Source organism: Aplysia californica, unplaced genomic scaffold (assembly GCF_000002075.1).
Source record: "Aplysia californica isolate F4 #8 unplaced genomic scaffold, AplCal3.0 scaffold00113, whole genome shotgun sequence".
Lineage (NCBI taxonomy): Eukaryota > Metazoa > Mollusca > Gastropoda > Aplysiida > Aplysiidae > Aplysia > Aplysia californica.
The window spans coordinates 890,179-912,680 of record NW_004797383.1 but is presented as its reverse complement, the minus strand read 5'-3'; the positions used below and the strand labels follow the sequence as shown (position 1 = coordinate 912,680).

The window sequence follows — 22,502 nt, the reverse complement described above, 5'->3', positions numbered from 1 at the left end:
CCGTTTGTACAGGTGGCCGTCTTATAGAGGTGGCCGTCAGGGCAGGTTTGACTGTATATATAAATATATAAATATATATAAAAGTGCGTTTTTTTTTAAAGCCTGATATGCCTTTCTGAAAACAGAACAGTTTTGAAGACAACACGTAGTTTTATATATATTTTACTCCTTTCAATTTTTTTTTTCCTCCAATTGCAAAGCTGATTAGCATATTATATAAATACAAAGGCATAAAATAAAAAGTAACAGAACACTTTTCTCACAGTGTTATTTATCTTGACATTCGAAATCCATTGTTTGCCACAGGAGGCGGAGGGGTTTGCCAGGAATCATACCTCAGATTCTGCTTGCTTGGCGTGGGGATGCCCTCTCCAAAGGTAGAAGATGTCATTGCACTAGAAGTGCTCACTGCTGAACCATTACCTTCTGTGATCTGCTCGGTTCTTTGTTTCTGATTGGATAGACAGAGAGAGACAGGCTGGTCAATCTTTAATACAACAAGTCATGTCTAGGCATAATGACCGCACCAGCATCTGTGGTGTAATATAATTGGTTCAACTGCATGAAGCAAAACAACGCATCCATTGTCATCAGGAGTATCATATTACATGAGCCAACCATACTTGATTCTAGTTTTGTGAGGGTAGGTGATAGGTGGTGGGCTGGGGAGTGATTGAAGACACAGTGTGGCACTGCAATGGGATATGTGGTGTGAGAATTACGTTTGTTTTTCTGAGCAGGTGTATGTGTGGTTGTTCGAACGTGAAGGCATGGATCAGGAAGTGATTACACAAGAGGAGTGGATGACTTTTTCTGAACGGTATTAATTACATTGTTCTCTGTCACAAGAGCAATTTTTTTTGTCATAAGGCACATCAGCAATACTTCTTATTTTTCTCTTGCTTCGACATGAAACAAGGTGCAGGCACTATCCATCCTACCTCTTTATCAATACCGGGTACTGTTCATGATGGCAGAGAAAAGAAAACACAATTGTCTGACAACAGAAACGTTTTTTTAGTTACATCAGTTTCCCCGCATTATGGATGATGTGTTGAGCAACATTTGTCAATCCAAGACATGCTTGACTAATTCATACTTGACTAAAAGTGACAAAGTTAGCGTCTTATATCATACATTCAGTCTAAAATATTCCAAGTCAGCAGAATTCTGTACATTTCCCAAGTACTTCTCATTCCACAACAAGAGTTAGCTCACCAACTTTGTCCCTGCCGCAGCAAATGGAGTGGAGGCCGCATGAGCGTGGACACTGAAGCTGTCCAGTGCAGCGAGGGTCATGTCGTCTCTTGCCTGACACTCAATGGTGAAGTCATTGGCCAGAGTGTGTAGCTGGGAACAACACACAGGGTGGTTTATAGATCCATTTGAAAGGAAGATAGCTCAACAGTGCAAGGGAAAAGCACATAGCTGAATGTTGAAGATAATAAATAATAAATCGTATTTTTATAGCAAAAATATCCGCTCAAGCTCTATGCGCTTTACAATCTATATCATTACTCCAGCAGACGTGATACCATTTTGAAACAATCTCAACTTCCTGGGAAGCATACAGCGCAAGCTACCATTTTATACATGCTAAAATACTAATATACAATCATATTTCAAAAGGAACAAAAAGTTTTCAAAGGGCATTTCCATACTGATGAAGGAGCTACATGTGCTGTGCAAGAATGGTTTCAGTCCCAGCCAAGGTCATATTATGCTCAAGGACTTTTGAAGGAGAAACAATTATGGCAAAAGCATGTCAATTTGAATATGAAGAGAAGTAACATTGTGAGCGCTAAATTTCAACTTTCTAGCTTGCTTCTGCCATAGTCTGGGTAGAGACTTACTGAACACTTCCTCTACAATGCCTAAATTGAAATTTGGGCTGTATAGTCTTAAATTTTCTTTGATCTGACAGTATTTGTTCATTTACAACATGTATCTCACCTCCCTATCAAAGCCAGTCATTTCAACATCTTCAGAGCTGCCTGCAGCAGGCAGAAAACCGAGTCCTCGCCTCACTCCTTTCTTTTCACTTAGAGGCCTGACTCTGACAAAAACATTAGAGAAACAGGGGTCAAATTAACTGAAGTTAGAAAATGAGCAAAAAGAAACACATTTTTTTTAACACATCGGTCAAACATTCATAAAACAGTAAATAATAGATTTATGCTGTCGTCAAATCCTGACAGCAAATACCCACACATTCCTGAAAAAAAGGGAGAGAGAGAGAGAGAGAGGGAAAGAGAGAGAGAGAGAGAGGGAAGGGGGGGGGGGAGCAAATGGAAACAGCATTTTTATTATATGGGTCTTCCTACCATTAACTATCAATTATTAAGATGAAAGGAATAAAAATGGCCACCCACTTCCAATTCACATTCATTGATAGCACTTATCAGGGATTTCTCATTTAACAGCAGCAGCACAGTTCTGAGAATTCATGCTGTTATCCCATTCTATGTGCTCCTGAAATAACCGCCTAATTTAATCAAGTAAACTCACAATTCTTCAGGGCGTTTTTGTTTTTAAAGCAAACTGAAAATTGGGTAAAATAGAGGGTCTTTTTTCTGGACAGTGGATGAACATACCCAATTGCGTGTTTTAAAATAACTTTTTTTAAATTGGTAGGAAACACATGCATATACACTGTAGACACATCAATGCATACACATACCATATACACATTGTATACACACAATATGCTTCCACACACCTTGTAGACTTATCAGTGCATACATTTTTCGAAATACATGGAGGATCTTCTTCGCGACATTCTCGTAAAGACATTGAAATGTTCAGTTCCCAATGTGAGTACATTTCTGGCTCTGCAAATCCAATAAGAAAGTAGGCCTTTACCAAGCTATGTCCACATTTCCAAGAGAAGGTAACTGCTGTACTGTGCAACAAGCACAACAATCAACAATGTCCTCAGGCATAAATTAAGTAAAATTCCCAATCAAAGAAACAAAAAAACACATTCTTACAGATCCTCTCCCTCCATCGGCTCATCACAATGGATCTGCAAACCACCACTTTTCCTTCCTGTTGATGTCATTGCTGCAGGGATGTCATTTTCCTGGTCAGCAATCACTTTCCTAGAGGATCTCACACTGAAATGAAAAAGATTTCATACATAGAATACTGGTGGCTTGTGGGTGTTCTGATGATGAGTTTGTGTTCCTTCTACTTTTGAAGCAGCTACAAAACGAAATTCAAAACCCATTAGTTAAATACAATTCAAAACTTATTGTTAACTACGTGGCGTCGGTGGCTTAGTGGTTAAGCTCTCGGACTCGCAACCGTTAGGTCATGGGATCGAATCCCGTCAGGGGCCCGACGTTATGTCCTTGGGAAAGGCACTTTGCACAAATTTTGCTCACTTCACCCAGGTGGAAATGGGTACCCGGCTATAGACAGTGAACGATCTTGTCAGTTTGATAGTGTTTGAGCGCATGAAATCCGCAGCTTGCACTGTATGCTTCCGCGGAAGCCGAGTATGTTTCTGAGTGTTCTCGGAGGGTCTGCTGGGGTAATAATAGTTGTAAAGCGCATAGAGCATGCTCTTGAGCATGGATATGCGCTATATAAATGCAATTATTATTATTATTATTAACTGTCCTTTTTTTTCTGAAACTCAAAGAAAGCCAAAGTAATTATCTAATACAGATGTGGAATCGGATAATGAAGCTTTAGAAAATCCACACAACCATTTTACAACAGCTAAACCTGTCAGGGTACCTGCACCGCATAAGGCATACATGTATTTTATCATACTGTAGTCAAACACATATGCCTTCAAATACTCTGCATACAAATTTGTTATTTATCCAGTATGCCCTTGCAACAACCATCAAATTTCATCCTATAAACTCAAGATTCTTAAACCCTATCCATATGTCGTGTTTTACTATCGTATCCATACGATGTGGGGAACTCTGTGCCCCTACTTTCCAAAAAGGAACTTTACTCGTTAATCCGCAAAGCAGTCTGTCAAAATGATTTTTTGAGAAATACTGAAAGTTTCAAAGAAATCTTTGTACTAAAAGTATTCATAATGTGAAGAATACAACCCCTGGGGTACAAAATGACCCCAGGCTTTCGGATAGCGTTAAGATTGACAATTCCTACAGGCATTCTCAGTCTAGTCTGAGTGAGCTTCTGGCTCTGCTAATCCAATGAGAAATACTATACAACTCTGTTCACATTTCCACGAGCAGGCAACTGATGCGCTGTGTAAGAAGCACTACAATTTCCTCAGGTGGGAGGTAAGCAGACCTGCTAACAATCCCATGACCAAGAAATAGAGATTTCCTCAGTACCTAGAATACCTGGAGGCTTCATCTCCGACTCAGAAGTTGACGTGTAATGACCCAACATTGTTTAACGTTGCTGGCTGCTCTCGTGCATTTTTGTGTTTTAGCCCAGTCCATACTATGATGTTGTCAGTCCAGATTGTGCGTTGTACACTCTTATCCTTTGTGGCCCACATCTTACCTTTGAGTATTTCATTCATAATGGTCAAGTGGCGTTTTATATGACCAAAGTATTGTATTTTTTTACTCTTCAGTTTGTTTGACAGGATTTTGTCTGGTGTGGATTTATCTGACACACCTCATAGCTTGTCTTTTTTGCTTCCCAGATAATTCAGGCCATTCTGCTGTAGCACCACATTTCAAACACAAACATTTTATTTATTTCTTTCTTTGTTAAAGTCCAAGTGTCAGCGCCATATAGGGAAATGGGGAAGATGAAACACTCCACTGAGCTTTTTTTTCGGGGGGGAGGAATGGTGTCTCCAAAACTCCAATACATTAAGATTACTTAAGTAACTAACAATCGCAAATAACAGTGTACTGCAAATACAATAACATAAAATGTGTTTTGGCAAATCATACACCATAGGTCATAAATATTTTGCAAATACACACAAATAAAATATGTATTTTCATGTATTCACAGTAAGTGTTGCTACAATTGCGCAAATATTGCAAATACAAGCAAATAAAAAAGTATATTCATGACATTTATGATAGTTGCATAGGACCCCACAGAAACGAAATTCAAGTAAAAAATTCAGCTCTTAGTACAGATCGATTTGTTTTTCCATAGATAAAAAAACCCAGTGTTTGGCAGGTGTGAATTAAGTATAATTCCCAATCAAAGAAATAATAATAATATATTCTTACAGATCCTCTCCCTCCATCGGCTCATCACAATGGATCTGCAAACCACCACCTTTCCTTCCTGTTGACGTCATTGCTGCAGGGATGTCATTTTCTTGGTCAGCAATCACTTTCCTGGTTGACCCCATACTGAAATGAAAATAAAATTTTACCAAACAACTTACTGGTGGCTTGTGGCAGTTCTGATGAGTGGTGTTCCTTCCACTTTTTGTCAGTGTTACTATTATCCTATCTGTTCCTGGAAGTCACAGGCTGGTCTCATTCTAAATCAACGTGAACTACTCGTCGTACATTTCAAGTATCTCCCACAGCAAACAAACTTTTCAACTCACTTTCTAACGAAAGAGCAAACATTTAAAGCAAACACCTAAAGCAAATTCCAACGGCTTTGGTGAAAACACAACTAATAATTTACTAGAAAAAGCCTTCTTTTTTGTATCTTAAAGAAAGCCAAAGTAATCATCTTATTGCTTCATGCAGATCTGGAATACGATAGCCATCAAACTTTAACCAACCCTGTCAGGATACCCAAACCACATAAGGCACACATATATTTTCATATACTCTAGTCAAATACTTAGCCTATACCTTCTAAAATGTAATAATACTCTGGTCAGATGCTAGTACTTTCTATTTCTCTAGCCAGATACATGTACACGAACTTTCTAATAATCTAGTCAGAAACTCACACTGAATTTTCTTTGCCTCCGGGCTCATCACAAAATACTTCCACCCCACCAGCTCTGCTGCTGACTGAGGCTTGTTGTATCAGCTGGGTTGTTCGGTCTTCGCAAATCTGGAAAGGCATTCCACCACCTGGGGGGTTGTTGGCTTGACTTGCTGTTTAAAGGAGAGAGCAAATTTTTCATCATTCGAGTCATTCCAAAATATACAGTCCAAATTTTCAGAGACTGCCACCCGTTATTGATGAGAAAAGTGGTTGCTTTAGACAGGCGGATGTCTCGGACAGTGTCATTATAACATCTTAATTTTTCGAATTACTTATTTAATACTTCTTCAGAAACAGGTTCAAACTTATCAAGAATCATCCCATTTAAAACTATCACAAGTTTCATAGCAATCAAGGTCATTTCTAACCTTACGTACTTTATCAGTATAATAACTTTTTCTGATACACTAAGAACTGCCCTAAAAGTGAAACTGTGCAAATCAACATAGATTCACTAAGGTTTCAACAAATCCGTTTTAAACTTGAAAATGTAAATTCCGTTGAAGGTCGTTAAAGACACAGATAATTTCCTGACTTAGATTGTAACATGTCCAGTTCAATCAAGAGGAAGATTACCTTTAACAGAATAATTGTGAAAGTGCTAGAGTCTATCTTAATGACAACATCATCAAGCAAAATTGTGGAGTTGTAATTGTAAAACTGCTATATACCATTGCTGTGAAAAGATCCAAGCTCGTCTGTCACAACTGCGGAGTTATCAAATGAGGTGCTAAACATCTGTTGAACAACTGCCATAGCTTCCTTGGTCATCACCGTGGGAGAAGGAGGAACATACTAAATGGAAAATGAAAAAAAAATCTTCAACTTACATCAGAGACTACTAATTGACTCATATTTCAATACAACAGCCATTTTTCTCTGCAACAGATGCGGAAAAACACTGAAAAGAAGAACAAATAGCTGACTAAACCATAACACAAATCAATCACTTATTCGTTATATTAGAAAGAACATTTCCATGTGAGGAAAACCTTTCTGTTGTACCTTACACATGTTTCTGTTTTGCACAAATTTTGCTGATCACACCTTTTCCAGCGTAGAGCTTGTGGTTGAGCGAGAATTACCCTATACAAATGCTATCTATTATTATTATTTATTATCTTGCTTTGCCATGACATAAAGACAGCGACAAGACTCAATTCTCTTTTAAGCCAAACTCACCCCTTTCTTTGTCAAGCTGCTTGTGCTCTCGGGAGTTGGGCCGCTTGACTTTGGTGTGACTGTACTGTTAAGACGTCCTTGCTCCGCAAAAGAGTTACTGGAAAAAGAACTATTTGGGACAGAGCTTATGAAATCTTTGGACATTTCTAAGGGGTTTGTTTTTCTCTGCATTGACATAGAACTGTCTTGGGGAAAAACTGGAGGAACCCTTGATAAACTACTTGCAGCATGATTTGATCGAGGAAGCCCAGACGATGCAGACATATTGGCGCGATGGGCTTTAGAGAAAGAAAAGTTGGAGGTAGAGCTGTTTGATCCCCCAGATGAGGTGGCGGAGTAGGTGGATAAACTGTTGAAAATTGGTGTTCTCTGGCTGCTGTTGAGGCTAGCATTCTGTGACCCTCCAGAGCTTGGAAGCTTTCCTGTGAAGATAAAATGCATTCGAAGAAACTTCATTTCTCTGAAAAAAACAGGCATGTAAATTGCAAGTTTTCATTTATGTAAGAACCTAGAGGAAGATTCCAGTTATCAGAAAATTTTTACTTTGAGATAAGAGCATATTGTTTGAGGAAATTCAGCTGCTATTTTAATTAATTTTCTTTTTTAATACTTGAATAATTTTAAGGATATAATATATACCCTGTTGAAGCATACAGAACAATCAATAACCAAGTATTGGCATACATGTGTATTACAAATGTTAGTGACAGAAAAAAGAATGAGATGTCAGCAGCTTCAAATTACTTAATTCCGTCAACCCGTGAAACGAGCACTGAATTTCCCTGTCTTTAGACTTTATTAACCATTCCAAAATAAAGATAAAAACTATAAATGGCAGCATGGAAAGCGATAGAACTACCTGTCTGAAAGAGGCTGCTGGCATTGTTTGTGGGTGTGACCATGTCATGAGTGCTCCCTGCCATTGACTGAGAGCGACCATCTTCTGTCATCTCTTGATCAACCTGGTCTGGAAGTCTGTCTGAAGCTAGACTGAGCTCTCTGTCTTCTTCATTCAGCGGTAATTGACTCCCCGGCCCAGTCACATTTTCCGGTCTAGACATGTTTGATTTTTGGAGTAGAAAGAAGCACAATGACACTATAGTGGTCATTTAGTCCTGGGAAAATGTAAGACAGATACAAACAACAGAGGAATAGAAAATAAATAGGACCCACCAGTGACACCCTTCAACTACCAAACAATTTAGGCACTATACAAAAGACATAGAGTAAAAGCAGACATTTTAACTGGAGGAAGTGTCATTGATCTGAGAAGTATTTATGGTGTGTCAGCATAAAGGTCACATTTTGCCTGGAGAAGAGCAGGACAATGACAACACACAAAATAAAAAGTAACAAACCACACCACAGAGCCCGCCAACCACCTTCTTTTGAGAAATCTACAGACAATAACACAAGAATGAAAAGGAACAATATATTTGCTTAGTGCTTAGTAACAGTAAACAGTCTCACAATAATATCAAGCATAATGACAGTATCATAGGATACAAGTGGGTAGTCACTGGGGTATGTCCTTGAGCAATACACAATAATATAACCCTAGCTCAAAAACAGGGCGCTGCACAGTGGTGGCCAGCAATGGTGAGTTGATTGTCTGTAGAAGTGAGACAACGCATTGTGTAACATTGATAAATGAGTGTATGTACGTATTTATGTATGTACGCCACTCTTAAAAATTTCACAATAGTATGTGGATCAATAAAAAAAATTTTTTTAAAGAATTTAACTTATCATTGTTCTAGAAACATGATACATCAATTCAAAAAAACATTCAGCTGTATGTGTGATAAAATGCTTGAACAATTGTTTTCGTTATCAGCAGGAAAACTAAACAATTTTTTTACCAGCATACACAAGAGTGATTTTACAGTCTCTCCACAAATAAAATTGTATCCATTTTTTGTTTTTAACAATACTTGGCAAAATGCAAATTTCCTACCAGGTATTAAGCAAATGTTTTCATACGAGTAAACTTTTCTGAGTTGTACTTTCAGCAACTTTCGCTGACTTTTTGACTTGTTAAAAAATATTTGAGGTTTCCTAAGACTGTGCAAAAGTTGTTCCAGTTACTTGTTCTGATTCATCAAGCCAAGGTTGTGCTGAAGTAATGCTTCCATTGAGGCCATCCTCTCTGCCATCTCCTGGACACGTCTCTGCATGGCCTCATCCTTTAATCTTTTCTGCTCTAAAGAACAAAAGGAACAAGACAAAAGTCCAAGAATTCAGTCAACAGTATCAATGAAAGAAAATGTACTCTTATTTATTCAAACTAAAGCAAAGCACATTTTGGAGTGATTACTATACTGAACTTATCATTGAGGTGGAAAGTAGCAAAATATGCAGAGAAATATTTGGCTCTTCTTCCTGAGCTTGTGGCTATCATGCAGTTCAATTTAAATGTTTTGTTTCATTCAGAAATGCTATAAGCAGTACTTCCAACAGCAAAATACCAAAATGGAGGAAATTTTGGTGGGAGTCCGGGGCCCCGGAAGCTGAAGAAAATTTGCAATTAAAGAGCTAAAATTTAGCCTTTCTGAGCCTAAAATTTTAAAAAAGAATGAGATTCACACACCAAGTACAGCCAAAATTCAACTTTAACCAGGCCTAAATTGGTTAAAGGAAAAGTATACTTTGCAAGTAAAAAAAGCTCCTTATTTAATGGAATTTGAAAACCATTAGAGCACTTTTTATTTTATTACTACACAAGCAAGTCCAAGCCCAATATTTTCAAGGGTGAAGAATTTTGGAAACAATATCGATAATTTCAGAAGTGGAGATTTGCTCCTTACAGCTAAGATTAGGGAATCAAATTTACATAATCCATTAATAAAAATGTTTCCCAATGTCATAACCCATTCCTCGAAGACAGATAGTAGTACCTTTCTCTGCCTCCTCAGCCTTCTGACGTTGAAGTTTCCAGTACCTGGCAGCTCGTAATTCTTCAAAGCTAAACTCTGACATGCCATTGTAGACTTTGTCTTTCTGATACATGGGAATGCCCTCATTTAAATTTGGCACTCCCTGGCCCATCTTGAGGTTGTTAAGGGCATCTGTGTATTTGGATGGTTTTCGGGAACTGCAGGGAAATAATAGATGTCTATGTCACTCCTAAATACTAGTATAAGATAGAACAGTTTAGATATGTTCTGCTCTTTTCAATGTTCATACTTCAACTACAAAAAAAAAAGGAAATGTGTTCTAAGAAAATGTATCAATATACCAAAGATAGTACAGCCTAGGGTAAGATGTTGCAGTGGCCCAATTTTGTGAGGCACGTCGACTCCTAGCGCCACTAGCGGCGAGCGTGCGACAGTATGTAAACAAACACGGCGAGAGACACGCAACGCTCTATGCTGTCTGCATTACTGGCCAGTTTTGTTCAGCGATCGGCGGTTTTAATTCCAGAGGAAAAACTTTCTTCAGATTCCCAAAGGACGAAAAATGGAAAGACAATGCGAAATTGATTTTTTAATCTAGAGTCTAGATTAGAGCTGAACGAGAGAGATCAGAGTCCAGCCTGTAAGCTTTGTTTACAATCTGCATCACGTGTCCATGACTATGACCAATGCTTTGTACTATATACTTTGTTTTGTGAGGGCCCATTCCATTAGGTGTAGAACTAGATTCTAGATGCAAATGTTATGTATATATATATATCTATATTATATTTTCTGTGTTGTCTGTTATTATGTAATTTGTTCTTTAGCACAACACACAGAGATCAGTATTTTGCATATTAACTTGTAACTTTTTATGACGTATGGGCCATTGACCTCGAAAGTCAATCAAGTCAAATTCAATTCAATTCTCTCTCCCCACACATACTCATACACACATGTACGCACGCACGCACGCACACACACACACACACACCATATGTCCTGACCACTTCTGTACATTTTATCATCATCACGGCCACCATCACTTCATCATCATTAAATCATCTTTATGCACATCACAAAAACCACCTCCACAACCATCCAGTGGGGGTGGGTGGACCAATATTTGGGTGGGGCTTAGGTTGGTTCCACTTCTTTACTACAAAAAAATCAAGCACTAAGAGCTCAACAGTGATTATTTTTCTATACTCACGGTGAGCCACGGCATGTTAAGAAACATTTAAACGGGGAGAATCAACTTTCCATATCTTTATTCTAAGTTAGCTCTAGATTCTCCTGGATGGCGGGGACGAAACCGTTTCACCTCAAGTTTTTCTAACTAATTTTCATCTGATGAAAAAGTAGCCTTAGAAGTAGTTCGCTGTGATTTATAACACTTAAATCTCAGGGGCACACTCAGCACCTCAAGCATATTATCATTTCGTCTTTGATGAGCTGGTTTCAGGGGTGTAGTCGAGGAAAATTGAAAGCACCTGACGAAGGTCCAATGAGTGCACAGGTGACTGTATCACTGGGGAAAGTGTCGTAAACTTTCACCTCGTTGTCAAGGCTAGGAGAGCGTGAGCCCTTAGAAAAGAGAGAGCGAGTTAATAAGACACTTCTATGTTGTAATCTCTCTCTCTCTCTCTCTCTCTCTCTCTCTCACTCACTCAGTCGCCCACTCATCTATCTCTCTGTGCGCCTGTTTGTCGTTTTAACTGTTGTAGCTTAGTAGTTCTCTCCTCCTCTCCCCCCCCCCTCTCCCTCTCCCTCTCTCACTCACTCAGTCGCCCACTCATCTATCTCTCTGTGCGTCTGTTTGTCGTTTTAACTGTTGTAGCTTAGTAGTTCTCTCCTCCCCCCCCCCTCTCCCTCTCTCTCTCTCCAGCTATTGCAGTGTTCCCTGGTTAATACTAATTGACACTATCTTTTGATTTCTAATAATGCATACTCCTAAAGGTCATCAATACTTTCTCATCAATGCGATCAATAATATATCTCATCAATACGATCAATAATATTGCATTGGATATACTCGCTGCCTAGATTTCGTGATTGTCAATGTCTAGGCCTAGATCTAGATTAAGATTTAGTAGATCGGGAGCCTATACACCCGGTGCCCGATACCGGTACACTAGATTTATCCTCTGATCTTATCACTCGTTACCGAAGTGAGACTATTTTAAAATCTAATGTTTTTCTTTTAAAATAATTTAGATGTAGATAAATTATTGAAATACGTTGATCAATTCTTTAGTTTGGTAGATAGATCTATAATATTATAATATAATAATTTAGATCTAGATCTAGAATAGAATGGGACCTAGAGTAGAGTAGGATTAACTAGGACGCTCTCATAATGTACTCTATCCAACAAGCCCAGGGCCAAGCCATCGGAGCTCAGTCACACGCTCGCAGGGGGCGTGGCCTATTTTACGCGTGCTACGTTTTTTTACATAGGGAAAGAGAGAGCTGCAGCATCTTATCGTAGGCTGTACTATCTTTGATTATACTACAACTAGAAGTCAGCTACATTATATTACATTTACTTGAGTTACTCAAGCCACCTTTTTCATTACTTTTACTTTATTCCTGGAAGTCTAAAAGTTTTGTTACACTACTTTACTCACTTTACAGAAATTCCTCCACTCTACTTTGACTTTTCTTTTTTAAAAAGCTATGTCTTGGGTTGAAACCACAAGTAAACCAAATATCATCACTTGCAAAAGTTAATGTTAAGAGAAGTTTTAATTTGTTGGATCAAGACCCGGATCAAGACCCTTATCCATAGCTGCCAACTTTTCAAAACCAAAAAAACACACTCAATTTTTTTTTATTTAGTAGAGGTTTTACGGCACTCGCAACTGCATAAGGTCATATGAGTGCCAAGGGGTGGATGTCAACAGAGACGTCTTTACAGGGAGTCAGGCTTACTCTGCTCACCTCTCTAGCTTCAACAGCACAAAGTCTGTTTCGACTTTCAAGGCACCCCGGAAATAGCGGGTCACAAGAGTGTGACAAACATACAAAAGAAGTGTAGGGAAATTACAATAGTAAAGATTAGGAAAGAAAAAGCAGTAGTTCCCTGTTGTAGATCAGGCACAGTTATGACCGTGACATTGATGAATCAGCTCATTTACAATTCTACTGTGCCTGAACGAGAAATGTCCCCCTTTTGGGAATGGCCTAAAGACACTTCAGTCAGTGGCACCGCTCCGAGACTCTACCACACAGTACGTAAAGATGGTGGGCATTAGACAAGAAGCCTCCCAACCCTTCACACATTTTCTTGGATTCAATAAATTCAAGCTCAATAGCTAGCTATAGTAACAGACACAATTACAACACAGTCGACCTATTGGCATCGTTCTTAATATTATTCATGAATCCGGTCTTGAAAGTTTGTAATGCACAACATCAGCAAGTCCGTGAGGAACAATACTAAAATATGTCGAATACAGATCTCCGTACTCAGACCCCATAAATTGTATTTGACAAACTGGTTAGCATCTATGCTAATCTAAAACAGGACAAAATGTGCACCACAAAAGGCTATCACTTCAAACATGAGCTGTGCTTTTCTTTCAGAGCTGAGTTAAAAAAGCATTCCCTCCATAACTTCTGTATCATCACATGTGCCCCACTTACCTATCTCAGCCAATAACAAGCCATAAAATCAATCATTCATTCACTGACATTAAAGTCATTAATATTTCAAATAAATGCTTGCCTCAAAGGTTGATTGTTGATCAAAGTTGTCTTCCTTGGCGTTCTGAAATGGGATCAGATAAACATAAGATTTATTTTCTTGTGAAATAATAATAATAATAATAATAATAATAATAAGAGCATTTGCATTCCGCCTTTTCCCCACAACATGGGCCCAAGGCGTACATAGGAGATTAAAAACGCATTCATACTAACACCATACAAATTCATCATGTGCGCACATTTTGACAGCAACATTCTTTCAGACAATAAAAAATGCCCATACAAAAAGGCAAGGTACTGTCCATTAATTAAAATATTTCTTAAATAGATGTGTTTTGAGTCCCCTTTTGAAGGTATAAAGTTTTATTTCGGTCCTTAAATCATGAGGGAGGGTGTTCCAAACTGTTGGCCCAGAAAAGAAAAAGCTCTCTCACCATATTTATTCAGTGACACACAAGGTGTTGAAATTAGTCTAGAGCCACTGGATCTTAGTTCACGTGATGGTGTGTATGGAACAATGAGTTCTTGAATGTTTGTGAAGTTTGATCTTTATAGCGGCTCACCGGCACAGTGGTTCCAACCACGAGACTTGCCGGAGATAAAGAGTAAATACGGGGTGCCCACTGGAGGATCGCCTCTGGTCGGGGCAGTTTGCTAGCCAGATTGGGAGTAAACTGGGTCTACTGACAGCTGGGTGAAAACATGTCTCAGGGCTTGTTGAAGGTGGAAAATGGCCGGTGAGACCAAGAAAAGGGCAAACATGGCACCAAAATGGTGGAATAACTTTCTTGATTCCTTACAGAATTTCATAATTTTAGCACCAAAATGTTCAGCACTGAAAGTTCTATCAGTCCATGACCTTGAAAAAACAAATCCTTTCGAAAACAGAGAAATTGGCACATTCATGCAGAGCCAGTTGCACTGCTGCCTGCTAGGCGCTGATCACAACTCACATATATCACATAAATCAACCAAGAAATGTCATAAACAAGCCTTATATAATCATTATGTAGGTACAGACCAATGGAGGTAATGGTATTATAAACAAAAAATGTATATTCATATTTGAAATTGAAATGCCCTTATCTTCAAAAACCCATGCCTTGAAAGCAAATACTACAAAGATTCTGAACAAGCTGATCAATCACACAAAAACGTGTGAGGTAAGGTAAGGAAAGAAATAAACTGGTGCAATAATAATCAGGAAGAGACAACTCCCCCCCCCCCCCTCTCTCTCATACACAAATACACACACACAGAGCTGAACTGAATACAAACACACCCAAAAACATTATTTAAAAATAAAAAAAAAGCCACAGAAAAACAGAAGAACAGAACAAAACATACTCCTGTGGGAGTTCGCTGTCTGGGTCTTCATGAATTACAAAGGGTGCACTGCCTGGTGGAGCTACAGGCCTCTGTTTTATCTGCAAACCAAAAAATAATGACTCAGAATGTATGCACATATACAAAAGCGTCCAAAACAAATTTTGCGCATTCTATACCTAAAACACAACTTGGAAGGTTTGATGCTTTTAAAAATCAATGACAAAAAGAGAAGAAATGTAACTCACTAAGGACAAAATATTATGCTATCATTATAAGAGCGCCTGCAGCATGAGGTACATCAACTCAGTTCAAGCATGCTGCCATGCCCATGATCAGTCAGTAGCTACTGGCTGCATTCATGAGAGCGGTAAACAATCAAACTATTCAAAATCCAGTGAAACTGCATGGTCACATAGATACTTCACTTTATTTTCTTCAGTTCATTCATCTGGAAAAGACCAGAAGGCAATCCGTAGACACAAAAATATGTCAATGACAGCACTGAGCATGTAACTGGTAGCAAAGCTGCATCCCCCCCTCAAGAGACCTAGATGGTAACTTTGAATAAACAAACATGACAACATGATTATTGCAGGCCTGCCAACTTTTTCAAAACTCAGTCAGGGACACCAAAAGTTATGACATCAAGTTACATGACAACAAACAAAACTACATCTAGTAGGACTGATTTGGTGCAGAGTTGTAAACATCCTCTCAAATTCCAAGATTGTCAAGTCTGAACCAGTCCCGGGAATTCTGGAAAATTTGCAAACGTGTTATTGTGAAGTCACGTTAGCCCTCAGTAGCAGGGATATACGACCAAAAGCTCTTACTCTAAATGTTTATGGAAATCAGATACATGTGGGAATACAATGGTTTTTACCTTAGCTTTTGTCCACACTCCTGGTTTCCTCTCATTTTCTCTATTATCTACAGCCCTTGTGGGTATTGATTTCCACTCGTGTGTTTGTTGTAAGTGAACCGAAGGAGGGGCATTTTCATCATCATATATCTGAATCCTACCCTCGGGAATTTGTTTCTGCGCAGATTGCTTAGATGTTTTCAAACACCCAGCAGGTCCTGGAGAGGCAGTAAGAAATTATAACATTCAAACATTTATTGATTGCATAGTAATATCATGTAACAGGTACAGAAAGTGGGAAGCAGCCAAAGATATAGGAAAGAATGAAAATGGACTGGGAATCATGAGTTCTAAAACAATCGTAGCATTGCAGGAATGTACTACTGGCCAAACTAGTTACCTTGGTCAGTATTTCTTCTGCCTTAAACATGAGTTAGTTCTTATGAACTAAAAATATTTTTTTAAGATTCTGAAAGTATTCTAAGACAAAGTGATACAAAGAACCATAATACATTTGGGACATACAAACCTTGGCTAACTGCCCCAGTCCTCTCAGTACCAACTTTATGCGATTTTTTAGCAGCCTTCAGACGTCCAAGAACTAAACGTTGTTCCTCTTGGTCTCCCATATCCATGCCAGGATTCTGGCCCTCAGCAATCTGAAGCGTGATATTACGAGCCACTCGATTTTGGAATTGTCTGCAATAAAAACAACGTCCCTTCATTCACAGCATCAGAACAGTGAGAAAGAAAAATGGTCACAAATGTATGAACAACTGCGGAAGAGAACACACATATAAAAATAATTATCGTACATGAAAACATGTTGGGAAAGGCACACACACAAGAGTACGAAACAAAAAGAAAAAAAAAGCTGAAAAACTTTTCCCTGTTATTTTTACTGCAGAGACAACAGCATATCACTATTACCACTGGAAAAAGCTATACTTCATTAATCCTCACTCGGGCATACACAAACATATACTCAACAGAACAAACAGGAAAGGAATTAAATGCTTACTGGTGACGCTGTAGCAGTATACTCCTGGGCTGAGCTGCATTTTTCAGGCCCTCATTGTAGATGACATCGGCATTTTTGTTGTCCCCTCTCCGCTCCAAGCTTGTGGCCCACTCACAGTAGAAGGCTGCCACGTTGAGTCCTATGCCATTGTCAAACATGTGAGTAAACACTTCCACTGGGTCTTCAGATGAGCAAGCCTGAAAACAGACAATGCTTTGACCTGTATACAACTGAACTGTCAAACATTAGAGGTGAACAAGTCAAAATGAACATATTATGACACCATAGCTCTTATGGTTTTAGTTTAGTATGGGGTTTCACAGCGCTCGCAGCCCACAGGTCTTAAAAATCATTAAATTTTGAACATGATATAACATAATCCTAAAAAACTGACAAGAACACTTTCTCTGTGGAGCGTGAAGTTTATTGGTGAACCTTAATGCCTGAAATCCATGGATGATCATGTTTTTATAGGTCACAACCGTGACATTGCGCCGAAAACACCCATCACTTTCCAATACATAACAAATCAAAAGTTCTACACAGATCCACTTTCTGTTTTCTTTCATTTCAGTTGAAAGCAAAAGGGGAACCCAATGTGTACACAATTTCTTATAGCCCAAAATATCAGAAATAATGTAGGCCTGCTGCACCTTTTCCAAAAAAATGTTGATAATTCCAGCAACGCCTCTGGATTTTACACATCAAATCACTCTAATGATTGCATCTACTCTCAACGGATGTTGAGCACATGTCACAGATTTATTGACTAACAGCTAATTGACACCTGATCGTGAATACTGAATACAACATTTAACAGCATGACTGAATGACATAACAATGTCCAAACAACAGAAGCCACTAAACTCAAAGACATTTAGCAAACATCCATCTGAAGTTGAAACAGCCAAAAACATCATAATATAAATGTATTTATTCAAAAACTACTTACAAATCGAATCCATACTTGAATGAAACGTGGATCACTCTTGTATACATCATTTGACTGAAATTCTTTCAAGCACCTTTCAATCAGAGCCATGAGATGTCCATCATGACCACCTTTAGGGAAGTACTGCTCAGTCCATTTGATGTACCTAGGCAACAGAGAAGGAAAAATTGTTCTTCTCTTCAGTAACACTTGAATTGTAAAACAAGCAGCAAAAAAAATAATTTTTTATTTTATAAGTCATGTCAACATATTTGTGAATTTTCCACTAAACTAATAATAATTTCATTTATACAGCGCATTTTCACACTCTACTGTTCTATGCACTTTATAATCATTATTACCGATTTATCCCAGCAGAACATAGAACACTCAGAAACATTCTCAACTTCCCGGGAAGCGCACAGTGCAAGCTGCGAATGACACCCACTCAAACACTAACATACATACTGACCAAATATTTCGCTGTCTATAGCCATTCACCCATTCCCACCCAAGTGAAGTGAGGAAAATTCGTGTAAAATGCCTTTCCCAAGAACACAACGTCAGGTCCCTTATGGGATTTGAACTCACGTCCTGACAATTGCAAGTCCAAGAGCCTAACCACTAGGCAACCAACACCATCAAATTCAAACAGGATGCACTTTCATTATTATTAAAAGGTCTCCACAGCCTACAGAGAGAACAATACCTATCAAACTTGTCTGTCAAAGCCAAAATGCTATGGATTTGTCCTCTTTCGACAAATCGATAAAATGCAGTGAGGCAATGTTACTGTCTCAAAGTAACTGAACTCTTAACATTTACTTTAGCTGAAAAGACAGGGCACGCCAAGCTGATTCATCAAATTTGATTAAAAGACTATTCCTTAACTGGCTTTATCAGCTTCACTACAACTTCTAAATTATCAGCTTCACTGCAACTTCTGATCTGCAGTTCATATTACTGTGTAGCCCTACACTCCAACTCGCAACAACATATCCCCTTTTACACTTGGATTCAGTCTTCCTCCTTTATATTGGTGTCTGTAATCTAAAACCCAGATGCTCATTTTGAAAAGTTTTTCTCCCTGTCTTTAAAAAGATAGAATTAGAATTAGCAAAATCTCATTTGAATTACAATACAGAAAATGTAAGTCCATACTACAAACAGAATTTCTATAAAATAGCAATTGCAACCAAACTGCACTTACCTATCCCACACATCAAAAGGATCAAAGCCAGAATAGGTTCTCAGTTCAAGCTCAAATTCACTGGAGATTTAGAAAAAACAAGAAGAAAACAATTGACAAATTTGCCAAGACAAAACCTTTTAAAATGCTGCGAGCTAAGCCACAGGCAAAAATAGAACAGAGTAAAGGGGATTCTGATAACTGGAAAACTTTTAATAACTAACATTGTGATGCATGAGTGAAAAGAACTTATAATATCGGATTCATCTACATTCACGCAAAGATGCAATGAAAAACCTACACTGAGCAGCGAGCGCATAGGGGTGAAGCCTTACTGAGAAGTTCCTACGCCAACAGGTCAGCTGATGAACACTAAGTATAATCTTGTGCTTTTCTGTATGTGTCACAACGTGGTGAAATCAGGCGCTCATAAATATTTTTTTTGAGTTATTGGTATCACCTGAAAGCTGATTTATTTGCCTTGCAATGAAATAAATACCCATACCTTGAATAGAACTCAAGATATTTGTGATTGAAGGAAGTGGGGTTGCCTGGTTTCAGTGGTGAAATTATCGAGAAAATGGCCGTCAAAGTTTGGTAACTTCAATGCTAAAGAGTCCTTGAAAATAGAAAAATGACATATTTAGTGCCTTTAATCAATGTTTTCCTTAAAATTCACAAGGAAATGTATTTTTACATGGAGGTTGAGGCAAAAAAAAACAATATTCTAAACTGGCGGGAAAAGGCCAGTTTCTCCGATTTCTGTATTTTGACAAGCGCCTGATTTCACAACGCTGCCTCACATATGGGTAAATTTTGACAACAAAAGGGTGCATATACAGTAGTAGTCTCCGCCTAAGATCCCATCGCTGACCATCCTGGTTTGCTTAAGATCTCGCCGTTTTAAGAAAACAGAATTTTTACTACACAAAAGTCGCCCCTAAGATCCCACTCTGATTCACTCAAAAAGTCTATATTCCGCTAAGATCCCGCATTTCAGATCATAATTTACGGGGGGAAAAACTCGGGCAGGCACAGCCAATCAACCAAGAGTGACAAGTTGAGATCATTGAACTGCCCATCTCATCAAAGATCAGCCACTCTCGTGAATGTGATCACATTTTCTCCATCAACCTTCACGGGGATTTCTTAGGATAGTAGACAATTATAGGGGGAGTGTAGGCACACTCTATTTCTGAGAGAGGGGAGCCACAAAGTCCAACCAATGACTAGTGATCGTCTGAGCAGTCCAGTAAGGGGTCCCATTAAGTAAGGGGTAACGCGTTCCTTCCACAGTGAGTCGTCCACATCACCAAGTGTAGCTTGCGTTTGCCCAATCAATCCCCGCCACCTGCTGTCTCCTGGCTATCTGCTTTCACCATTTCCGTTCATGGGGCAGAATAATCCAAAGGATGGCCAAATCTACTCAGACAGAGGATCGTCACGTCATGGGTCTGTGAGTTTTTGCCATGATATCTGTGGGGACGTCATCTGTTTCCAGGCAGCCTATTCCTTATAACTACAAGGCCTTCTGGGTCTGCAGAGACATCTCACGATGAGTCATCTGGCAGTCTGGGGGTACCATGCCCCATCTGTAGAGCTCCCACGAGAGGGAGGGAAGAAGATGTCGACAGTAAGTTTCTGAATGAACAGGTTGGCCTGCTGTGACGCCAGACCTATCATAATGGCGGATGTGTATGGACCCGTCTACGAGCAGAAGGGTCGTTGCTCACTTCGCACCTCACAGGGCTATAGTACCTCCTTGCCAGAGCTCCGTCTGCAACCCCTGCTCCTATGCACAGAGCAGGGGTCCCCAGGCTGCTCGACAAGGACGGGGAGTTGACTTGGTTGAGGCTGGCTTGCCAGAGAGCGTCTGGGGTTTCACCCTCAACCCTTACAGCCCGCTATCAGAGGATAGCAATGTGTTCATGATTCCTCAATCGTCTTGAAAAGCATGAACATTCCTCTCAGCTGCACAAATGCTGTCTATTTGGGAAAACCCCCCCCCCCCCCCCTTTTGTCTCTAGAAACAACTCCATACTGTAAGGTATACAGTGTCTGCAGCTTAAGTACTCATGGTTGAGTGGATCCTTGTGTTTGGCCACCACTGAACATTCCGAAAGAAGCATTAAAATATGTCGAGTCCAAAGGAGGACATATAGCCCATTGGTTCTCGGAATTCCAAAATTTAAAAAACACTTTTTTAACTCTGTAGGAGAAAAGAAATATTGTTTAAACGTTGGATTTTTAAAATAAAGGTCTGTATACTTTGTGACTTTGTTCCCGGTTACCGGGTCTGTATAAAACTTTGAGAGAGAAGAGATGGAGACAGAGAATGTTTGTAAGAGAGAGACAGAGAGTGAGGGAGAGAGGTTTTATCAAAAGAAGTGACTATTCGGACTCCAGTCTGCACAGAGAAAAATTATATTCGGACTCTGAATTGAGTCCAGCATGAAGTCCGTTTCGACTTCCGACCCTTGTTCCTAAATATTTCCAGCATTTACAAACATTTTTTTCAATTATAATGATAACAGTCGAGACGTGAGCTTGAATTTCCAGTTACTAGATCTAATATATATATCTAAACTGGTGCTCCCTGCATCATCAGTATGAACAGAACAATCAAGTTGATTTGGCCTTGCCGGGGGGGCAAAGTTAATTATGTCGACCAATAAGACTGTGTGTAGCAATCTCGCACTCTCGGCTCGCTGGGGGAAGAAGCCACAGCTGTCGGTTTTGTGGGATGTGATAAAAGAAAAGAAAATTACAGAAAAACTATAACACACAACATTATTATTATATATGGAAAGAAAAATGGTGGTGGAAGTAATGATGATGCTGTAGTCTGTAGTGGTGGGGGAAAGACACTGAGTTGTCGGTAACACAGTGTACTTAAACACTGCCATTGGGTAGATCTAATGAGAGTGCAGTCTTTTGACTTTTGACACAATTACACAATCCTAGTAAGCAATTCTGGTCCTAATTCTGGTGTTACGTAAAATCCCCCGACGACAGTTAAACATTTTTTTCGGACCCGAGTCCGAATAGATAAAAATTATATTCGGACTTGAGTCCGAATAGAGCTGGCCCTTATAACAATCAGGGGGTTCTATGGGGGCTTGCCCCACAGGGGTAAAAGAAAATATGGGGGGTTACAGGGGGGAATGCCCCATTTTAACCCATAATTTTATATTTTACAGATGATAGATTTGAAATTTTCTTGAAAATAATTGATTGCGACAGTTTTACTTTTAGTGGCTTTCTTTATGGGCCGTCATGAGTCCGAATAACATTTTTTCATATTCGGACTCGAGTCCGAATAAGAAAAAATGTTATTCGGACACGGGTCCGGAAAAAAGGAAGTGTCTTCGTTCTATAGATCTAACGTTCAGTGCTTCCAATTTTCCGCCATTTTTTAGTTTCCCCCACACCTTGTCTGCTGATCCGATGCCCGCCGCCTC

The 22,502-nt window shown here is 39.2% G+C and overlaps 1 protein-coding gene across 2 annotated transcripts in view; it reads right to left on the bottom strand.

Moving 5' to 3' along the window:
- Nucleotides 1-22,502, bottom strand: part of LOC101855481 (mitotic checkpoint serine/threonine-protein kinase BUB1) — a 41,044-nt gene that overhangs the window by 15,428 nt on the left and 3,114 nt on the right. The window contains exons 2-19 of one of the 2 annotated variants that reach the window (XM_005095780.3): nucleotides 19,063-19,122; nucleotides 17,874-18,018; nucleotides 16,922-17,118; nucleotides 16,430-16,599; nucleotides 15,922-16,118; nucleotides 15,057-15,136; nucleotides 13,729-13,770; nucleotides 9,999-10,195; nucleotides 9,190-9,304; nucleotides 7,961-8,154; nucleotides 7,102-7,523; nucleotides 6,591-6,714; nucleotides 5,879-6,029; nucleotides 5,193-5,318; nucleotides 2,991-3,116; nucleotides 1,954-2,056; nucleotides 1,219-1,350; nucleotides 336-451 (exon numbers count right to left, since the gene is read on the bottom strand). In XM_005095780.3, the coding sequence (XP_005095837.1) occupies nucleotides 336-451; nucleotides 1,219-1,350; nucleotides 1,954-2,056; nucleotides 2,991-3,116; nucleotides 5,193-5,318; nucleotides 5,879-6,029; nucleotides 6,591-6,714; nucleotides 7,102-7,523; nucleotides 7,961-8,154; nucleotides 9,190-9,304; nucleotides 9,999-10,195; nucleotides 13,729-13,770; nucleotides 15,057-15,136; nucleotides 15,922-16,118; nucleotides 16,430-16,599; nucleotides 16,922-17,118; nucleotides 17,874-18,018; nucleotides 19,063-19,122 (2,697 nt within the window). The remainder of the gene's footprint in view (nucleotides 1-335; nucleotides 452-1,218; nucleotides 1,351-1,953; nucleotides 2,057-2,990; nucleotides 3,117-5,192; nucleotides 5,319-5,878; nucleotides 6,030-6,590; nucleotides 6,715-7,101; nucleotides 7,524-7,960; nucleotides 8,155-9,189; nucleotides 9,305-9,998; nucleotides 10,196-13,728; nucleotides 13,771-15,056; nucleotides 15,137-15,921; nucleotides 16,119-16,429; nucleotides 16,600-16,921; nucleotides 17,119-17,873; nucleotides 18,019-19,062; nucleotides 19,123-22,502) is intronic. The other variant, XM_005095781.3, reaches the window with a different exon arrangement.